The sequence below is a fragment of the Sciurus vulgaris genome (genome assembly GCF_902686455.1).
Source record: "Sciurus vulgaris genome assembly, chromosome: 17".
Lineage (NCBI taxonomy): Eukaryota > Metazoa > Chordata > Mammalia > Rodentia > Sciuridae > Sciurus > Sciurus vulgaris.
This window is the reverse complement of record NC_136478.1, coordinates 17,497,306-17,519,063: the sequence shown is the minus strand read 5'-3', so window position 1 is coordinate 17,519,063 and position 21,758 is coordinate 17,497,306. Positions and strand designations below refer to the sequence as shown.

General features: G+C 43.5%; 1 protein-coding gene and 1 pseudogene across 2 annotated transcripts in view; one reads left to right on the top strand and one right to left on the bottom strand.

Annotated features, from left to right (window-relative positions):
• Window positions 1-21,758, bottom strand: part of LOC306647488 (putative ATP-dependent RNA helicase DDX28) — a 112,642-nt pseudogene that overhangs the window by 50,884 nt on the left and 40,000 nt on the right. The gene's annotated exons all lie outside the window — the stretch shown is intronic.
• LOC306647500 (forkhead box protein N3-like) lies at window positions 596-1,537 on the top strand. The gene has a single exon (XM_079116926.1). It carries the CDS (start codon window positions 734-736, stop codon window positions 1,370-1,372), a length of 639 nt encoding a protein of 212 aa, XP_078973052.1. The 5' UTR covers window positions 596-733; the 3' UTR covers window positions 1,373-1,537.

Genomic DNA, 21,758 nt, shown 5'->3' with positions numbered 1-21,758 from the left:
AGCAGTATGTCTTGGGATCCCTTGTGAAGCACTGGAAGATAGCTGCCCTCACTGAGGCTGGCATTTGTCCCTTGAAGACTTAGGTGTTTGAATTTGTGGCCATCCAGAATATATCCCAGCCAGCTGACAGTGCTGGGGCTGTTGCAGAAAACCGGGACAGTTCCTGAGGGTGCAGTCTTATCTTCTTTGTCACACTGCCTGAGGACCTACACCAACTCTGCCACCTTCTCTGCTCCCTTCAGCCTCATGAATGTTTGTGTGATATGAGGCATGACACAGTGGAGCTGGGAGGTGGTGATGGTGGTGAGAGATCCTGGGCTCCCCACTTTACTCCACACCTTCTGGATCTCACGTTTGATCATTCTCAGCACCTTAGGGAGACCTTGTCACAAAAAGAAAGGGGGGGCGCGCCCCGGCCCGACGTGCCGCGGCGGAGGCGAGCGGGAGACGGGACGGGGCGGGGAGAGCGGCGGGGCCGGCGGGAGGACGCGCGGCGCGCCAGATGAACGCCGCAGGTCCCATGCCGCGCCTCGACCCCCGCGCTCCTGCCGCCCGCGCCCGCGGCCGCCCCCCGCCGCCCGCCGCCCCGGGCTCGCCGCGCCGCGCCCGCGCGTCCTTAGCGGGGCCACCAAGCGATGCCCGCTGGGCGCCCGCGAAAGTTTGTCGGCTCCGCTGAAGGGCAGCGGCGCCCCGGCGCCCCCGTGCCCTGCTCCGGCCAGGAGCCTTCACGTAAATGGGTCCAGTCATGCCTGCCAGTAAGAAGCCAGAAAGCTCAGGAATTAGTGTGTCCATTGGACTGAGTCAGTGTTACCGGGGCAGTGGTTTCTCCAAGGCCCTTCAGGAAGACGATGACCTCGACTTTTCTCTGCCTGACATCAGATTAGAAGAGGGGACCATGGAAGATGAAGAGCTGACCAACCTACACTGGCTGCATGAGAGCAAGAACTTGCTGAAGAGCTTTGGGGAGTCGGTCCTCAGGAGTGTCAGCCCCGTCCAGGACCTGGACGACGACACCCCTCCATCCCCAGCCCACTCTGATATGCCCTACGATGCCAGGCAGAACCCCAACTGCAAGCCCCCCTACTCCTTTAGCTGCCTCATATTTATGGCCATTGAGGACTCTCCAACCAAGCGCCTGCCAGTGAAGGATATCTACAACTGGATCTTGGAACATTTTCCGTATTTTGCGAATGCACCTACTGGGTGGAAAAACTCCGTGAGACATAATTTGTCATTGAATAAGTGTTTTAAGAAAGTGGACAAAGAGAGGAGTCAGGTAAGGCTCTTGTGTCTGGAACCAGTTTATTGCATATTTTTCTCCACCAAAAATGAACTTATATCCACCACATGCCCAGCTCAGCATGACTTTTAAAACAGTTAAATTCTGACTTTAAATTCTTAGCTTGCGTTTCATGGTTGGCTAAAAGAAGACGATTTTAATAAGTTGCTTTACTTGTGTGTTAAGGAATATAATAGGTGCACCAGAGATAGGAGCTCTGGAAAGCAGTGTTTCCACGGTTAAAATAAATTGCCAGAAAAAGCTCAAAAAAAAAAAAAAAAAAAAAGAAAGGGGGACAACCTGCGTTGTAGATCAGTAGTAGAGTACTTTCCTAGCAGGTGTGAGTTACTTGATTTGATGGAGAGCACCACATTAAAATAAAAAAGCAAAATAAAGGTATTGTGTGCATTTACCACTAAAAAAATGATTATATTAAACAAAAAGGTTGAGGGATTTTGGTAAAGTATGCCAAAACAAACAAACAAAAAGTACAAATTGAATAACCTTTTGTTTCTAAAGGTCGGGGAACATTTACTCTTTTTGTAAAATATATATTTAGCTGTTAATGTATCTTGTTTTATTTTGTATATGTGGTGCTAAGTATTGAATCCAGGGCCTCATACATGCCAGGCAAATGCTCTCCCACTGAGCCACAATTGCAGTCGGTATCTTCTTATTATAATAGTCATCTTTGAAAGTTAATGATGGTAGTAGCAAGTGTCAAGCTGCATTAAGAAGAATATATGAGATATAGTTGATTTTTATTATTCATAGAAGTTATGTTCTATGAAGTTGCTGAGCAAAGGAAAATTGGTTTGTGAATATTGAACCGAGTGACCCTAGGGGAAATACAGGATTAGGGTTTTGCTATCTTCTAGTTACTTTTTTATCTCCTGATTAGCATCTAAACTGATTTTATGTGTGTATCTGTTCAAAGCTCTGCTGTTTATTTGTTTAGGCGCTAGGAATCCAACTCAGTGCCTTGTGCATTCCAAGCCTGTGCTGTACCATGAAGCTCTACTGACATCTGAAGCCAATATACCATTTATTCATTAACCTTGAACTCAGGAACCAGTAGCTCTATATTGTCATGCCTAACCCAGGCTAATGGAACACACATGTTTTGTCAGTAAGGTTCATGACAGCCTTCATGTGCTTAAGAGCATATAAGAGGCAGAGGAATCGCAAGTTCAATGCCAAACTCAGCAAAAGTGAACAGCTAAGCATCTCAGTGAGACTCTGTCTCTACATGAAATACAAAATCCCCTGGGGATGTGACTGACAGGTCCAGTGCCTTGGTACCCAAACATGAAAAAAAGAAAGAAAGAAAAACAAGAAAGAACGAAATACAAAATAATACCGGTCACCCAAGAGGACTTCAGCACCATGATTGAAGCCATTTTCTACAGTGACATCGTTACGAAAAGTACAAAAATTGAAGGGCTAAATATACTGTCAAAAGGATAAATTTAGTATCAGAGCCAAAATAAGGAGACAAGAGTGGCACCTTATTTGATTTTCTGGAGATGTGTATGTCAGGTGGCTGCAGTTTGTTCTCACTTAGTGACTGTCCATGAATGAGTGGAAACACCACATGTATCGATTAGGTGTATAATTCAATTTTAGTGAATAGATGTGTTTGAAAATAGGCAACAGCAAATAATAGTGAAGATTGACTGAAAGAGTACTCGTTCACTCCAATTTTGTGACACACTCTTAGTAATTAAGAAATGGTCACATGCACCTCAAAGTGCCATCTTGCAGAACAATTTGGACCAGTATTGAAACACAAAGTTCAGTATATGTAAATTTTTTCCAATATTTCAAAAAACTGTAAAAGGCTTGTAATCACTCAGAGAAACTGCATACAACTCAAACATGCAGTTTAAGAAAGAATGATCAATCTGTTCCCTGGGTGGTGAGATGGACCATCATCAGCACGTCAGAAGCGGAAAAGTCTGTGATCCCTTTTTTCCGTTTAAGGTTCTGCTTTGCTGTGTTCACTTGCAGGGCTTAGACTAGGCTGAACTTGTACCCCATGTGTTTGTGTTTTCTTGCAGAGGTGCTCAGAACAGTGGATTTTTTGCCCCCTGGTGACCAAGTAGTCTTCCGCATCTGTGAAAGAGAAGAGAGCAGAGTGGTCTTCCAGATGGTAGGAGACCCCAATGTCAAGTGTCCTCCTGTGGCTTCCTGTGTGTTGGAATGTCATAAGTTAGGTCCTGTGCTAGCCAGCATCGAATGCCTGAGCTTCCTCGCGCAGCAGTGGCTTCCTGAAGACTTGACTTGAGCATTTTTGGAAGGGTCGTTCCTGAGTGCTTACACTATGGGAGCCAGTGTGTGGACATCAGGCTGCCACAGTCTGTTCCATGCCTCAAGTCTCAGATTTAATTTACTGAATTACAGGAATTTTTTCCTTGGCAACATGCCTTGTATATTAATTTTTCGAATTCCTAGCATTGATTCTTCAGGTTGTGGTGTTTCTTTTTGTGTTGTCTGTATTTATTTCCTCTTGGAGAAATTAGATTTCCTCAAGAGTAGTTAAACTCTGTGTTTGTTTGTGTCTCCTTTTTGGTTCCAAGGATTGAAATCAAAAGCACTGAATCCCTAAGCCACATCTCCAGCCCTTTGTATTTTTTCTTTTGAGACAGGGTCTTACCGAGTTGCTTAGAGCTTCTCTAAATGGCTGAGGCTGGCTTCAAACTTGCGATCTTCCTGTGTCGGCTTCCTGAGCTGCTGGGATTGCCAGTGGGTGGTACTGCACATGGGCAGTTAAGCTTTTACGTTAGAGTTGCAAAGACTCCATTGCGCTGGACATTCCTTGGTGCTTTCTTAGAAATAGCTCCCAAAAGATGTTCAGGTCATTTTTTAAAATTTTTGTATTTTATATTTTTTAAATTTATTTTTATTCAAAACAAATGGCATACCTGTTGTTTCTCTGTACATGAAGTAAACGCATACCATTTATGTAATCATACATTTACGTAGGGTAATAGTGTTTCATTCATTCTGTTATTTCTTCCTTCCCCCCACTCCTCCCACCCCTCTATTCCCTCTATACAGTCCCTCCTTCCTCCATTCTTGCCCTCCTTCCACCTCCCAATGTATAGGTTTTTAAAACGTTGATGGCAATATGTAGACATATAATTATGGAATCCTAAATTGTAGGTACATGCATGTTTTCTAAAAGATTCCCTCGTTCATGTTTTTGTATTATTGAATGTAAGAATAGCATTAAGGACATTGTTTAGGTCTTCCAAGTCCATTTTTTTCCTTTCCCAGTTAGCTCATCCATTGGGCTGACTCATTGGGAGACAAATGCATCACACTACTTGTGGGCATGAATGTGTAGGTGTTTGTGTTTGTAGGACATATTGGCGAGGAGATGGGCATGTATGTGTGTGCACATCTGCCTTTATCAGGGCACTGATTGGTTGATGAAGGCTTTCATGTTCCCAGGGGACCTCAGATGCAGAGGGAGCCCTGGCTGTGGCCAGGCTTGGGAAAGTTTCTCCCTCCTGAGCTCCCTTTGTCTTTCCTGTGAGAGAAGAAGTCCTAGTATCACTGATGACCTTGGAGGTGACCCACCCTTGTGCCTTGTGGCCCATTACTTTCTGTTTTGAGCTGAGCATGATTTCCTTTTCTCTAATGACATCTCTAGATGTCCCGGGACTCACATGTACCCACTGTTCTCAGTTCCCAGAGACCCTCGTGTGAGGGCCCAATTTGAATGTTTATTCCTGGGATTCCCTTTGTGGGAATCTCCTGACTGTGAGTCCTGAGGCTTTAAGTCTCAGTGTTAGTGAGTCCTCTTGCTTCCTGAGTTAAGAAAAGCAGCCGAGTCCGTGATCAAAGAGTGAGTTTTAGAGTTAAGATACACCTGGGTTGCAATTCTGGGTTTCCTACTGGCTAACTGTGTGAGCTTGGGAAGTTACTTACCTTGCTGATAAGTTGGTTCCTTACTCTGTGAAACTATACCATTAGTACTTCCCGCCTCTGTTACAGGACAGGGTAAAGGAAATCAGGCATGTTATTTGGAGCATGTCACACATTGGGAGTGCTTAGTACGTGTTAGCTTTTGTTGTTGATGACAGTGATAGCAAGAAGGGACTCGGGCAATAATTGTTGTTGATCACAAACTGTTCACTGTACAAACCAGAGAGTGAGGTCAGGGTCCCTTCTGCATTTGAGAGATTTTGGAGTAAGTCAACCACGCAGCTCACCAAATGAAGGTCGTCTTGTAACTTGTGCCACAAGAGTTGCTCTGGGAAAGGGCTGTTGTTCTTATGTCACTTCTCTGCATTGACAAATGGTTTTCATTTCCCCAGTGAGACATGCTACCTTGGGGGAATTGATTTAGCATGACTGTTACTGAGTATGCGAGTTACCTGACACAACCGCAGTATGGGAAAGTCCTCAATTCCTAGCACTTTTCAGATGTATACACACATTATGTGTTTTATCTGGAACTCTGCTCAGATGAAATCTGCCATTGAGGGTAGTCTGTTTCATAGAGTGAGAGACGCAGGAAGAGGTTCTTTAGCACAGACCCGTTCATGCTTTTGACTCTTCTTCATCAAGTTGAATATTTATGACCTCTTTTCTTTCATCATTTCCCAGAGAAAATGATGTAGCTGGTATTGATGTCAACATGCGCTGCAGAAAAGACTATTCCACCAAGGTAAAGGATTTCTTTATGTTCCTCACAAATGTAGTATGGAGATTAAAAATGGAAGGTAACAAGATGTGAGGGTGAGGTACAGTGTCTAGTCTGGGCTAGATCCTGTTGTGGATGGGGAAAATGCTGGAAAGGATGTTAGTGGATGAATGGGCAAAACTGGAACAGGGCCAGGCCTGGTGGCCCATGCTTGTAATCCCAGTTATCTTGGAAACTGATGCAGGAGGATTGCAAATATTAAGCCATCCTAGGCACCGTAGGAGAACCCTGTCTCCAAATAAGATAATGAAAGCCTGTGGAATTAGCTCAATGGTGTAGCACTTTCCCGGCAATGTACAAGGCCCTGGGTTCAACTGCAGTGTTCCTAAGCACTGGAAAAAAAAAAAAAAAAAAAAGCAAAGAAAAATACTATGAACAGGTCTTTGTCTTTTCATGAATAAAATGGAAACATATAGGCTGAGTTGTGGCTCAGTGGTGGATTGTGTACCTAGCATGCATGAGGTGCTGGGTTCATTTCTCAGCACCACATATAACTAAATGAGGAACGTAAAGGTTCATCAACCTGCTGTCTGCCCTATTGCAGATCTGTGTGCACAGGGGGAGTCTGGTGGGCATAGCTGTGGTCCTGAGCATCTCAGTGTATGTCTGATAGCTTCCTTGTGGTGAATTTGTTCACTTAAGTGCTTATGTGAAAAACGCTCCATGTAATCCTTCTTCTGACTTTTAATATTTAAAGAGTCTTTTTAATTCTGGGAAACAAAAATCATGTTGTTTTGTACATAAGAACTTTTTTTATGAATAAATGAAGCATAACGAAAAGAAAAAAGCGAGGCATACATTTAGAATAATAGAGGATGCAGAATAAATGTCATCTCAAAACAAATCAGAACAGAGGGTAATGGTAAGCCTGAGACAGAATGGAAAGGCTGCCCTTCAACTTGTTTCTTCAGAGGAAATGTGGTCCTTGAGGAAGACATATAGGACTTGACAATGAGAGGAGTATTGAGGCCACCAGGAGGTGGAGACAGCTTCGAATAGCTCATTCTGACCGGAGGATTGGGAAGTGGGAGAGGAAGAGGAATCCAAGGAGTGAAAGATGTCAATCTTTGGCTGGAATCAGTTGAGCTGGACTTGGACTTTAAGTATGGTTTGCCTTTGCTTCAACACAGAAGCCAAGTGTCTGGTGGATTAGACTGGCAGTAGGGTAGAGGTGGGGAAGCCAGGTCTGGCTCTGAAATGATTGGTGTGTGATGTTGGGCAGAGTGTTTGGAATTGGGGTGGAAAGACTGGTGGCCAGGAAGCAGGATTGTTGGTTTTGTGCTGTGATTAGGAGCTGATGGAGGAACAGGATTGGATCTGATGATGAAGGGAACGTGAGGTTGCTGAGTGTAAGACATCATAGGGACAATTACTGTGCTGCCCTTGGGAGCGTTGTGGCAGCGTGAGCAGAAGGTAGGCAGTGCAGACATCTTAGATGTCCCCCTGGCTCACTGTCCAAAGTCAGCCACTTTGCTCTGAGGCGTCACCCAGGTTGACAGCAATGCTTGAGGTCAGGAAGCTGCATCATACCTACCTGCCTCCATGAAAACCAGAAGACCTTGTAGACTGCAGCTTCAAGAAATTTCAGCAATTTGAAACTGTCTGTGAGGAGTTGAAAACTTATGTCTGTGTTTTCTCTGATTATGTTAGTGTGTTCCTGAGTTATGTAAGGAGCATTTACAGTCCTGGGGCTCTGTTAAAATAATTAGGGACTGGCACTAGCCATTCAGAGCAGATAAACCAAGCAGTATGCCGTCCTGGCATATGCCAGCCAATTATGTGCTCTGTCCTCATGGTTCAAAAATTGAAGGCAGATAAAAAGAGATAGTATAGACTGAGCTGTGCCCAGTGGTACACACTTGTCATTCCAGCCATTGTGGAAGCTACGGCATGAGGATCACCAGTTTTAGTCCCATCTCAAAAACTCATGTGGACCCTGTCTGAAAAACAACTGAGCGTTATGGAAAGGGCTGCAGTGGCAAGAAAAGAAAAAAAGAATATAGATTGAAAGGTCTCCCATTCCTTAAGCAGGGGGAATCTTTACTCTTTTAAGTTTTCAACTTCTTACATTTTGAGTGTATAATCTCTTCAATAAAAGAAAAAATGAGGAAGGGATTAAGGAAATTCCATTGTGTCAGACTGCTGGGGAAGGGGCAGTGAGCTGAATTTGAGGTCCTGAGATTGCTGAGGAAGGGCTGGCGTGTGAGTGTGTGAGGTGAAGGGCAGATGGAGCTGGGTGAGTGCCTGTGCTTCCCTGAGGCCTGGAAGGTTCCTGTGTCTAATGCAGAGCTAGTGCCTCTTCCTCCTACCAATTCTCAAAGTGAGGCCCAGCATGGCCGGTATGTGGAGACTGTTTTTGTTGTTGTTGTTATTTGGTAGCAGGGATTGAACCCAAGGAGGTTTAACCACTGAGTCATATCCCCAACATTTTAAATTTTATTTTGAGATCGAGTCTGACCAAGTTGCTGAGGCTGGATTTGTAATTGTGATGTCCCTGGCTCCCCTTCTGGAGGTGCTGGCAGTCTGTGTGATTTAATGTTCTGATTTAATCCATCATCATTGAACATGAGTTTAAACTGTAACAACTGTAAACCTTCTGAGCACATGTGATGAGCATTCATTAGTATGGTGTGTATGTTGCATTTCTTATATTTGCTTTTTCACTTTTTTTCAGGATTTTAAGGATTCTCTCCTCTGGTGTGTTTCCCTGATATACTGAGTATTAAAGTAATTCATTGCATTGCGTAGAACACAAGAAATCTAGAAAATGAGAAGTAGGCTGGAGTTGTGGCTCAGTGGTGGGGCACTTGCCTGTAGGTGTGTATAGGGCACTGAGTATGTTTCTCAGCATGACGTACAAATAAATAAATGAAATGAAGGTCCATTGAAAATTAAAAATATAAAAATAATTGTGGCAAAATTGTAAGGAGAACAAAGGTGTGATGGGACACACCAATAATCCCAGAACCTTGGGAGGCTGAGGCAGGAGGATCACAAGTTTGAGGTCAGCCTCTGTAACGTTCCAGACCCTGTCTCCAAATGAAAAAAACAGAAAGGACTGGGCACCTAGCTCCAAAAAAAAAAGGACTGGGCACCTAGCTCCAAGGTAGAGCAACCCTGGAATCAGTTTCCGGTACTGCAGAGAGAAAAAGAATAGGGAAATTGTTGATAATTTCTTTTCAACAGAAGATTACCTTTACGAAGAAGGAAGAGGAGTATAAAGGAATGACTTTAATAGAGACCCAGTCGCTGCCAAGCTCTGCAGACACTACTATAAGGTCTAGCAGTTCCTCATCGCATGCTTAACGAAGGCCCTGGGTACGACACCGTAGGACATCCTGTGAAACATCCTCCAGTGCGTCCCTCAAATTTTTGTATGTTTGAATGACATCACAGTCAATACACAGCAACAATAAACATTTTTATTTTTCTCACCTAAATATAATAAACATAACTATGAAAAAGTGAGGATGCATCAGAAGTTTCTTCTTTGCCAGAGAGGCTCAGCCAGCAAGCTTCCGTGGCCTTTGTCTCTTTCCAGTGTGGATCAAGCCTCGAATTTTGGGACCAGGGCAACCCAAGGTCTTTTCTGCCTCTGACGGTGCTCGGCGTTTCTTGGGAGCCCCTCTAGCTCTCTGATTGGGCTTCTCTGCTGGTTTCTCTGCTGGCTTCTCTGCTGGCCTCTCTATTTTGTCCTTGGCTGGAGTGGCCAAGGGAGCGTCCCCATAGAGCCGGTAGCCACCAACCAGGCAGTATGTCTCCCCATGCCAGCCCACCTGGGTTTCTCCACATCCTTGGTAGAGGACATGGTAGTATGCAGGTGTAGGAGGAGACGCGGGAGGCACCGCTGCTGGAAGGAAACCCAGAATCCATCAGTCACTTCCGCCTTATGCCCTTTGCCACCAGCACCTCCCTCTCCTTTTCTTCCTGTTCTGACTGAAGCCCTCTTTTCTGCTTGGCATCCCAAACACAGTCTTTGCCTGTCACCTCCCTGGATGTTTTCTGTCTCCTCAAGAGATGCTTTCTGTAAAGTACGTGAGTTCTTGGAGCCAATGGCAGCAGTAAGAGAACAGTCAGACCTCATAATGATCACCAACAGCACTTCCTCAATCTCCCCTTCTACAACCGAGACAAATTTCTTAGGAAATGTCATTTCTGATGTTTTAATGGAAATAATTGTCACAGTTTGGAATACAGGGTCTAATATAAATTGTTTTAGAACCCCTGTGATTTTGGCAGCTTCTATTGGGATCCATTGATACAGCCTGTTTGAAACACACTGAATTCTAGCCTGGTTTTTATGGATTTTTGCAAGGCCTTTCTTGTTTTGAGATGGTGTTTTGCTATTTTTCCTCAGACTGGCCTGAAACTCTTTTTTTTTTTTTTTTTTTTGAGGTACTGGGTATTGAACCCAGGGCCTTGTGTTTGCAAGGCAAGCACTCTACCGACTGAGCTATCTCCCCAGCCCCACCTAGAACTCTTGAGCTGAATCAATCCTCCTGCCTCAGCATCCACCAGTGTGTCCAACCCTACGACTTTCTGAAGGCCGTATTCTGGGGCAGAGGGATCCAGAGATCCAGATCCAGATCCTGGGTGCCAAGATCAGGCCCAATAGCCTTCTCCCCTCCACATCCCGAGACATCATTTCCTCAGATCTCCACTCTGACTACCACTTGCTCTGTTTCCCTGGCTCCGCTGTTCTTCCCAGCTGCATGGCACCACCCTTTCCCTCAGAAGATCAGACTGGGCCGTGTGGGAGGGGCCCGAGTGTGTGTATCCCTGACAGTGTGGTAAAGGTGTCTGTGTCTGAAGGTGAGGTTGATGAGAGGCCAAGAGCTCTTCCTCAAAGTGCTCCATCATTTGATAATGAAAGCACAGCACACTTTTGTAAGCGTCTTATGAAGGAAGGATGTGGAGAAAGCCTCCTTTCTGATTTGGCGATGGGGGTGTCACCTTTTGGCTGAGGTTCACTCTCTTCCCCACCCAGATCCTTGAGCCCATCTCCTGGGCTCAGGTGATCCTCCCACCTCAGTCCCCCAAGTAGCTAGGACCTTAGATGAGTAGAAGTGTACTGGGCTCTGAAGGAAGCATCTGGGGAGTCTGAAGAGGAAGGCTGGATTGACAGAGATCAGGACCTTTGTGAACACTTGCCCTGAGCAGTGAGCACAAGCACTGTGGGTCCTTGAGGGAGCAGCAGACCTTTGGTCTCACTCCTGGCCAGGGAAGTCCTGAGGTGTGATGGGCCAGCCCAAAAGGAACGTGTGGCCGTCCAGTGAGGTTGTGTATTTACCAAGGGCTCCATTACAGATGCCTGGCCTATGCCTACCTGCCCCACAACTCTCCCATGGGACGGAAGATAAGTTAGACTGGGCATAAATGATCCGGTCAGACATTCTCTCTCGATCAGCCAGACTTGCTGGTGTCTTGTAGAGAACTGGTAGGCAAGTTTCCTAGCTTCCCTGCCATGGAAACGGTGGTTTGTGATGTCATCACGACCCACTGAGGTCACGGAAGGAATGGGTGACCTGAGGGGTAGGTGTTAACCCTTGGTGTTTTATGGAAAACCTGGTGAAAGTAGAGAATTCTGCCTGGGCCTTCCCTTCTGGCCTGTACACCCATATCCTAGACATATAACCACTGTCAATGGAGCACAGCTGTGGGTTGGGACAGCCAATGACCCCAGAAGAGCAAGAGAAACCCAGATTCTGAGACTGACTTTAGCATCATGAATCAACACAGAGACAGCAAGGTTGCATGGCCCTGACCCTAAGCATTAAACTGTTGGAGGGGCAGTGATGTGAGTGGATTAGGGGGTCAGGGAACTCTCCTGAGTCGTGGGCCTGAAGAGAGGTTAATATTTGAGCTTGGCGTGGTGTGATCTGTTGACTCAGGAGCCCTATGCAGGAGACTTTTCTAGTTTAAAGCCAGCCTCATCAACTTAGTGAGACCCTAAGCAAGTCAGTGAGTGCCTGCCTTTTTCTATAATTAAATAAGTCCTGGGGATGTGCCCTAGTTTGTTGAGTTCAATCCCCAGTGTACGAAAAAGAAAGAACCAAAAATTGGAGATTCAGAAAAGCACTCCAATTGTGAAGAAACGCATAGATAGGCTCATCTTGACCTTGTCTGCCCCAGAAATTAATACTTTGATGAGTTGGAGATACGAGGCATTGGTTTTGATCCTGGGAACCACCAAGAAAACAAGAGAAGAATTGAACCTTTATGTTTTTACAAGTGAGGTCTGAAAGGAGGCTTATGGGCCTAGCCAGGGTTACACAGGTAGGACAGAGGTGTTCTGCTCAACAGTGGGGTTTCTTGTTCATATTGGGGCTCCAGATATATAACTGATAGGACAAACTTGTCTCATTTCAAGGTGGTGGACAGTGGCAAGGCTGTTCAAGGTGCTCCAAGGCCAACGGAATTGTCCAGTGACTTTACAAAGTAGGAATTTTAACCTAATTTGAGATGTGTTTGTGACAATATGACATTACAAAATGAGCACATTATCATTTCAGTCCCCTTTCTTCACAACAGGCTAAGAGGCTCTGTGTGGGTGTGTAGGCTTGCAGTCCCAGCTTTGCAGGTATCTTTAGCAGGAGGACCACAATGTGAGGCCAGTCTCAGTAACTTAGCGAGATCCTAGATAAAAATAAAATGGGCTGAGGATGTAGGTCAGTGTTAAATCTCCTGTGGGTCCATTCCCAGTACCGCATTAAGTAATTTAAAGAGGGAGAGAGCTGGGATGTAGCTCAGAGGTAGAGTGCCCCTGGGTTTAATCCTTTTTAATGAAAGACAGTTGGAAAGACAGAAAGAAAAGGAGGGAAGGAAGGAGGAAGGAAGGTAGGAAGGAAGGAAGGAAGGAAGGAATGGAGGGAGGGAGGGAGGGAGGGAGGGAGGAAGGAAGGAAGGAAGGAAGGGAGGGAAGAAAGCAAGAAAGAGAAGGCAAACAATTCGGCTTGGGATGTAGCTCAGTGGTAGAGAGCTTGCTTTCCATACACTGCATGAAAGAAACTCAAGTGAGTTTTTGTCCTACATGTGGCAATTTGGAGTGTGAATCATTGAATATAATGAAGTCTGGCCCATTGGTAATTCTTGTTAAGGCAGCCACGAAAACATTATTTATTGGTAGAAATGACATGAAAGAAAATAAAAATCTGTTTTCTTCTCCACATCATAAGTGAAAGACTATGCTACTTTGGTCCAATGGTCCACTACTCCAATACTGGCCAGTAGCTCATCTTTGAAGCCACTAGCAGCTCACCAGGCCCTGAGAGGTATTAAGGGCAGCCTAGGTGACAAGTTTGTTCACCCATGCAGGACACCAGGAAAAATCCCTAATCTAGAATTACATTTGAGTGAGCTGAAATCAATTGCTGAGGCAAAGACTCCCAGAGGATGCCAGTCCTGGAAGGCTTCTCCTTTGCAAGCTGCTAGTTCAATCTCCTGTACCAGGCTCACATCTAAGGGATGGGTCACAAAGGTGACAAGCGCAACTGGCACCTGGCTCTTAGTCCGGCTCACCCTCCCTGCTCTGTGAATGTAATCTTTCAGGGTGACGGGAAGATCATAATTGACAACCAGCTCCACAAGGGTGCTGTCTAGGCCCCGAGAGGCTATGTCTGTGCAGAGCAGTATGTCTTGGGATCCCTTGTGAAGCATTGGACGATAGCTTCCCTCACTGAGGCTGGCCTTGTCCCTGAAGCCTTAGGGTTTGATTTTGTGGCCATCCAGAATATATCCCAGCCAGCTGACAGTGCTGGGGCTGTTGCAGAACACCAGGACAGTTCCTGAGGGCGCAGTCTTATCTTCTTTGTCACGCTGCTTGAGTCTCTGCACCAATTCTACTGCCACCGCTTCTCCCTTCAACCTCATAAATGTTTGTGTGACATGAGGCATGACACAGTGGAGCTGGGAGGTGGTGATGGTGGTGAGAGGTCCTGGGCTCCCCCCTTACTCCACACCTTCTGGATCTCACGTTTGGGATCAGTCTCGGCACCTTAGGGAGACCTTGTCACAAAAAGAAAGGGGGACAACTGGGGTTGTAGATCAGAAGTAGAGTACTTTCCTAGCAAGTGTGAGTTACTTTGTTTGATGGAGAGCACCACATTAAAATAGAAAAGCAAAATAAAGGTATTGTGTCTATTTACCACTAAAAAAAATGATTATATTAAACAAAAAAGGTTGAGGGATTTTGGTAAAGTAAGCCAAAAAAAACAAACAAAAAGTACAAATTGAATAATGTTTTGTTTCTAAAGGTCGGAGAATATTTACTCTTTTTGTAAAATATATTTTTTGCTGTTAATGTGTCATTTGTTTTATTTTGTATATGTGGTGCTAAGTATTGAATCCAGGCTCTCATACATGCCAGGCAAGTGCTCTCCCATTGACCGACAATTCCCGCCCGTATCTTCTTCTTATATTAGTCATCTTTGTTTGAATGTTAATCATGGTATTACTATTGCCATGCATGCATTAAGAAGGATAGGTGAGAGATAGTTGAATTTTTTTATTTGTAGAAGTTATGTTCTCAGAAGTTTCTGAGAAAAGGAAAATCGGTTTGTGAATCCTGAACCCAGTTACCCTCTGGGAAATACAGGATTAGGGTTTTGCTAGCCTCTGGTCACTTTTTTTTTTTTTTTTTTTTTTATTGTAAACAAATGGGATACATGTTGTTTCTCTGTTTGTACATGGAGTAAATGCGTACCATTTGTGTAATCATAAATTCACATAGGGTAATGTTGTTTGATTCATTCTGTTATTTCTTCCCTTCCCCCCACCCCTCCCTCCCTCTTTTCCCTCTATACAGTCCTCCTCCATTCTTGCCCCCCTCCCTAACCCTAACTCAAACCCTAACACTAACCCTTCCCACCCCCCATTATATTTCCCTGTTCATTCCAAATTTTAGTGATTTGGATTTTCTCTCATCTTCTCTTTGTTAGTGTGGCTAAAGGTTTATCAATTTTGTTTATTTTCTTGAAGAACCAACTATTTATTTTGTCAATTTTTTGCATTGTTTCTTTTGTTTCAATTTCGCTGATTTCAGCTCTGAGTTTAACTATTTTCTGTCTTCTACTACTTTTGGTGTTGGTCTGCTCTTCTTTTTCTAGGGCTTTGAGCTGTAGTGTTAGGTCGTTTATTTGTTGAGTTTTACTTCTTTTATTGAATGTGCTCCATGAAATAAATTTTCCTCTAAGTACTGCTTTCACAGTGTCCCAGAGATTTTGATATGATGTTTCTTTGTTCTCATTTACCTCTAAGAATTTTTTTTAAATCATAAATTTACATAGGACAATATTGTTTGATTCATTCTGTTATTTTTCCCTTCCCCCGCACCCCTGTCACCCATCTTTTCCCTCTATACAGACCTTCCTTTCTCCATTCTTACCACCCACCTTATCCCTAACCCTAAACCTAACCCTAACCCTAAACCCTCCAACCCCCCCCCTTATATATATCCTCATCCGCTTATCAGCGAGATCATTCATCCTTTAGTTTTTTGAGATTGGCTTATCTCACTCAGCATGATATCCTCCAATTTCATCCATTTGCCTGCAAATGCCATGGTTTTATCATTCTTCATGGCGGAGTAATATTCCATTGTATATATATGCCACAGTTTCTTTATCCATTCATCAACTGAAGGGCATCTAGGTTGGTTCCACAATCTGGCTGTAGTGAATTGAGCAGCTATGAACATTGATGTCGCTGTATCTCTGTAGTATGCTGATTTTAAGTCCTTTGGGTATAGGCCAAGGAGTGGGATAGCTAGGTCAAATGGTGGTTCCATTCCAAGCTTTCTGAGGAATCTCCATACTGCTTTCCAGAGTGGCTGCACTAATTTGCAACCCCACCAGCAATGTATAAGTGTACCTTTTCCCCCACATCCTCACTAACACCTATTGTTGCTTGTGTTCTTGATAATCGCCATTCTAATTGGAGTGAGATGAAATCTTAGGGTAGTTTTGATTTGCATTTCTCTTATTACTAGAGATGTCGAACATTTTTTCATATATCTGTTGATTGCTTGTACATCTTCTTCTGTGAAGTGTCTGTTCATTTCCTTAGCCCATTTGTTGATTGGATTGTTTGTATTCTTGGTGTAGAGTTTTTTGAGTTCTTTATATGTTCTGGAAATTAGCGCTCTATCTGAAGTATGAGTGGCAAAGATATTCTCCCTCTCTGTAGGCTCTCTGTTCACATTACTGATAGTTTCCTTTGCTGAGAGAAAGCTATTTAGTTTGAATCTATCCCAGTTATTGATTCTAGCTTTTATTTTTTGTGCTATGGGAGTCCTGTTAAGGAAGTCTGATCCTAAGCCAACAAGTTGAAGGTTTGAACCTACTTTTTCTTCTATAAGATGCAGGGTCTCTGGTCTGATTCCGAGATCCTTGATCCATTGTGAGTTGAGTTTTGTGCATGGTGAGAGATATGGATTTAGTTTCATTCTGTTGCATACGGATTTCTAGTTTTCCCAGCACCATTTGTTGAAGAGGCTATCTTTTCTCCATTGCATATTTTTGGTCCCTTTGTCTAGTATGAGAAAATTGTATTTATTTGGGTTTGTGTCCATGTCCTCTATTCTGTACCATTGATCTACCTGTCTATTTTGGTGCCAATACCATGCTGTTTTTGTTACTATTGCTTTGTAATAGAGTTGAAGATGTGGTATTGCGATACCCCCTGCTTTGCTCTTTTGACTGAGGGTTGCTTTAGCTCTTCTGGGTTTCTTATTCTTCCAGATGAATTTCATAATTGCTTGCTCTATTTCTGTAAGGTACATCATTGGGATTTTAATTGGAATTGCATTGAATCTGTATAGCACTTTTGGTAGTATGGCCATTTTGACAATATTAATTCTGCTTATCCAAGAACATGGGAGATCTTTCTATCTCCTAAGGTTTTCTTTAATTTCTTTCTTTAGTGTTGTATAGTTCTCATTGTAGAGGTCTTTTACCTCTTTTGTGAGATTGATTCCCAAGAATTTATTTTTTTCGATGCTATTGTGAATGGGGTAGTTTTCCTAATTTCTCTTTCTGAAGATTCATCACTTATGTATAAGAATGCATAGGATTTATGAGCATTGATCTTGTAACCTGCTATTTTACTGAATTCACTTATGAGTTCTAAGCGTTTTCTGGTGGAAATTCCAGGTTCCTCTAAATATATAATCATGTCATCAGCGAACAGGGATAGTTTGAGTTCCTCTTTTCCAATTCGTATCCCTTTAATTTCTTTGGTTTGTCTAATTGCTCTGGCTAGAGTCTCAAGAACGATATTGAATACAAGTGGTGAAAGAGGGCATCCCTGTCTTGTTCCAGTTTTTAGGGGGCATGCTTTCAGTTTTTCACCATTTAGAATGATATTGGCCATGGGCTTAGCGTAGATGGCCTTTACAATGTTAAAGAATGTTCCCACTATCCCAGTTTTTTCTAGTGTTTTGAGCATGAAGGGATGCTGTATTTTATCGAATGCTTTTTCTGCATGTATTGAAATAATCATGTGATTCTTAACTTTAAGTCTATTGATATGGTGAATGACATTTATTGATTTCCTGATGTTGAACCAACCTTGCATCCCTGGGATAAAACCCACTTGATCGTGGTGCACTATCTTTTTAATATATTTTTGTATGCGATTTGCTAAAATTTTGTTGAGAATTTTTGCAACGAGGTTCATTAAGGATATTGGTCTGAAATTTTCTTTCCTTGATGTGTCTCTGTCTGGTTTAGGTATCAGGGTGATATTGGCTTCATAGAATGAGTTTGGGAGGGTTCCCTCCTCTTCTATTTTATGGAATACTTTGAGAAGTATTGGAATGAGCTCTTCTTTAAAGGTTTTGTAGAACCCATCTGGTCCCGGACTTTTCTTTGTTGGTAGGCTTTTGATGACCTCTTCTATTTCATTGCTTGAAATTGATTTATTTATGTTGTGTATGTCCTCCTCGTTCAGTTTAGGTAATTCATGTCTCTAGAAACTTGTTGATGTCTTCGAGGTTTTCTGTTCTGTGGGAGTATAGATTTTCAAAATAGCTTCTAATTAAGTTTTGTATTTCACTTGTGTCTGCTGTGATATTTCCTTGTTCATTCCGAATTTTAGTAATTTGAGTTTTCTCTCTCTTTCTCTTTGTTAGTGTGGCTAAGGGTTTATCAATTTTATTTTTTCAAAGAACCAACTATTTATTTTGTTAATTTTTCCGATTGTTTCTTTTGTTTCAATTTCGTTGATTTTGGCTCTGATTTTTACTATTTCCTGTCTTCTACTACTTTTGGTGTTAGTCTGCTCTTCTTTTTCTAGGGCTTTGAGCTGTAGTGTTAAGTCGTTTATTTGTTGATTTCTACTTCTTTTGTTGAATGCGCACCATGAAATAAATCTTCCTCTAAGTACTGCTTTCATAGTGTCCCAGAGATTTTGATATGATGTGTCTTTGTTCTCGTTTACTTCTAAGAATTTTTTTATTTCCCTCCTGATGTCTTCTGTTATCCATTCATCATATAATAGTGTAGTATGTAATCTCCAGGTGTTGGAGAAGTTTCTGTTTTTTATTCTGTCATTTATTTCTAATTTCAATTCATTATGATCTGATAGAGTACAAGGTAGTATCTCTATCTTCTTGTATTTGCTAACAGTAGCTTTGTGGCATAAAAAATGGTCTCTTTTAGAGAAGTATCCATGTGCTGCTGAGAAGAAAGTGTATTCGTTCTTCGTTGGATGGTATATTCTATATAAGTCGGTTAAGTCTAAATTGTTGATTGTATTATTGAGATCTATGGTTTCTTTATTCAATTTTTGTTTGGACGATCTATCCAGCGGTGAGAGAGGTGTGTTAAAATCATCTAGTATTATTGTGTTGTGGTCTATTGGATTTCTGGAATTGAGAAGGATTTGTTTGACGTACATGGATGAGCCAATGTTCGGGACATAGATATTTATGATTGTTATGTCTTGCTGATTTATGCTTCCCTTAAGCAGTATGTAATGTCCTTCTTTATCCCTTCTGACTAGTTTTGGCTTGAAGTCCACATTATCTGAAATGAGGATGGATACTCCAGCTTTTTTGCTGTGTCCATGTGCATGGTATGTTTTTCCCCATCCTTTCACCTTTAGTCTATGGGTATCTCTTTCTATGAGGTGAGTCTCTTGCAGGTAGCAAATTGTTGGATTTTTCTTTTTAATCCAATCTGCCAGTCTATGTCTTTTGATTGATGAGTTCAGGCCATTAACATTCAGGGTTATTTATTGTGATATGATTTGTATTCCCAGTCATTTGACTCATTTTTGTTTTTTGACATGATTTGGTTTCGCCTTTATTTGGCTATTCCTTTAGGCTAGTTCCTCCCGTTGCTGATTTACATCGTTGTTTTCATCTCTTCCTCATGGAATATTTTGCTGAGAATGTTCTGCAATGCTGGCTTTCTTTTTGTAAATTATTTTAGCTTTTGTTTATCATGTAAGGATCTTATTTCATCGTCAAATCTGAAAGTAAGTTTTGCTGGGTATAAGATTCTTGGTTGGCATCCATTTTCTTTCAGGGCTTGGTAAATGTTGTTCCAGGCCCTTCTAGCTTTTAGGGTCTGGATTGAAAAATCTGCTGATATTCTTATTGGTTTCCCCCTGAATGTAATTTGATTCTTTTCTCTTGCGGCCTTTAAAATTCTGTCTTTATTTTGTATGTTAGATATTTTCATTATAATGTGCCTTGGTGTGGGTCTGTTGTAATTTTGTATATTTGGAGTCCTATAAGCCTCTTGTACTTGGTTTTCCATTTCATTCTTCAGATTTGGGAAATTTTATGATATTATTTCATTGAATAGATTGTTCATTCCTTTGGTTTGTTTCTCTAAACCTTCCTCAATCCCAATCATTCTTAAATTTGGCCTTTTCATGATATCCCATAGTTCTTGTAGATTCTGTTCATGATTTCTTACCATCTTCTCTGTTTGGTCAATTTTGTTTTCAAGATTAAATAATTTGTCTTCAATATCTGAGGTTCTGTCTTCCAGGTGTTCTATCCTATTGGTTATGCTTTCTATGGAGTTTTTAACTTGGTTTATTGTTTCCTTCATTTCAAGGATTTCTGTTTGGTTTTTCTTTAATATCTCTAACTCTTTATTGGAATGATCTCTTGCTTCCCGTATTTGCTCCTTTAACTGTTGATTGGTGCGATCATTTAATGCCTGCATTTGTTCTTTCATCTCCTCATTTGCTTCCCTGATTGTTTTAATTATGTACATTCTGAACTCCCTTTCTGACATTTCTTCTGCTGTGCTGTCATTGGGTTTTATTGATATAGTATCTAGGTTTGTTTGGGACATTTTCTTCCGTTGTTTTCTCATATTGGTCAGATGTCAGTGAGACTTTGTGGTATTGCAGAATTCTTCTATTGGCTTATAGTGTCCCGGTAGATTTCAAGTGGCTCACCTTCCTGCCTTCAGTAGCCTGAAGTCATGGAGTAACTTGATAATGCAGTGCTTCCAAGGAAAGCTGCCCTTAGCTCGCTACTGGTTCCAGGACTTGGAGCTGGCTCTGTGTGGAAAGGCTCTCACTGGGGGGGCCTACTCCGAGAAGCTAGCCTGGAAAGGCGCTTCCCGCCGGAGGGGGCCAGGCCTCGGCCTGCTTGGGGAAGTCCCTGGCTGCCCTGTCCCGGTCCCTGAAGCAATCCACGGGCAGGAACTTGCCACCCTGGTTCAGGGACTTGAAGCTTAGTTCTGTGCAGAAAGGCTCTCACTGGGGGGCCTGCTCCGAGATGCTGGAGAATCTGGCCCTGTGGGAGGAGCCCACTGCCGAAGTGCACAGAGCTGCCTGAGGAAGACTCTAGCTGCCCTGCCCTACTCTGATAAGCCACCCGAATCCGGGCCTGCCACCCAGGCAGCGCTTCACCGGGTGGGGGAGACTCACCCCATGTCTCTGTTTTAGTCCGAGTCTCTCAATGCCTCCCCTTCTTGAATCCTGGGTTCTGGAGCGATTGGAGATGCAGTCACCCTCTAGTCCGCCATCTTGGATCACCCTGTGGAAAAAGCCTGCGGCGGGGAGAGGGGAAGGGGTGCGGGGGGGGGGGGGGGAGCAGGTCTGCCTGGAGAGGTCTCTGGCTGCCTTGCCCTGGTCTCAGAGGCTGCTTGCGGGCCAGAGGTCACCACTGGCTTGGGGACTTGTGGCTGGCTCTGTGTAGAGAGGCTTTCACTGGGTGGTCTGCTCCAAGAAGCTAGCCTGGAAAGGCGCTTCCCGCCAGAGGGGGCCAGGCTGCGGGCTGCTTGGGGAAGTCCCTGGCTGCCATGTCCTGGTCCCTGAAGCAACCCGCGGGCAGGAACTCGCCACCCTGGTTCAGGGACTTGAAGCTTGGTTCTGTGCAGGAAGGCTCTTACTGGGGGGCCTGCTCTGAGTTGCTGGAAAATCTGGCCCTGTGGGAGGAGCCCACCGCCGGAGTGTGCAGAGCTGCCTGGGGAAGACTCTAGCTGCTCTGCCCCACTCTAATAAGCCACCCGAATCCGGGCCTGCCACCCGGGCAGCGCTTCACCGGCTGGGGGAGACTCACCCCATGGCTCTGTTTTAGTCCGAGTCTCTCAATGCCTCCCCTTCTTGAATCCTGGGTTCTGGAGCAACTGGAGATGCAGTCACCCTCTAGTCCACCATCTTGGATCACCCGGTGGAAACCTCTTAAGAATTTTTAAATTTCCTTCCTAATATCTTCTGTTATCCATTCATCATATAATAGCATATTGTTTAATCTCCAGGTGTTGGAGTAGTTTCTGTTTTTTACTCTTTCATTTATTT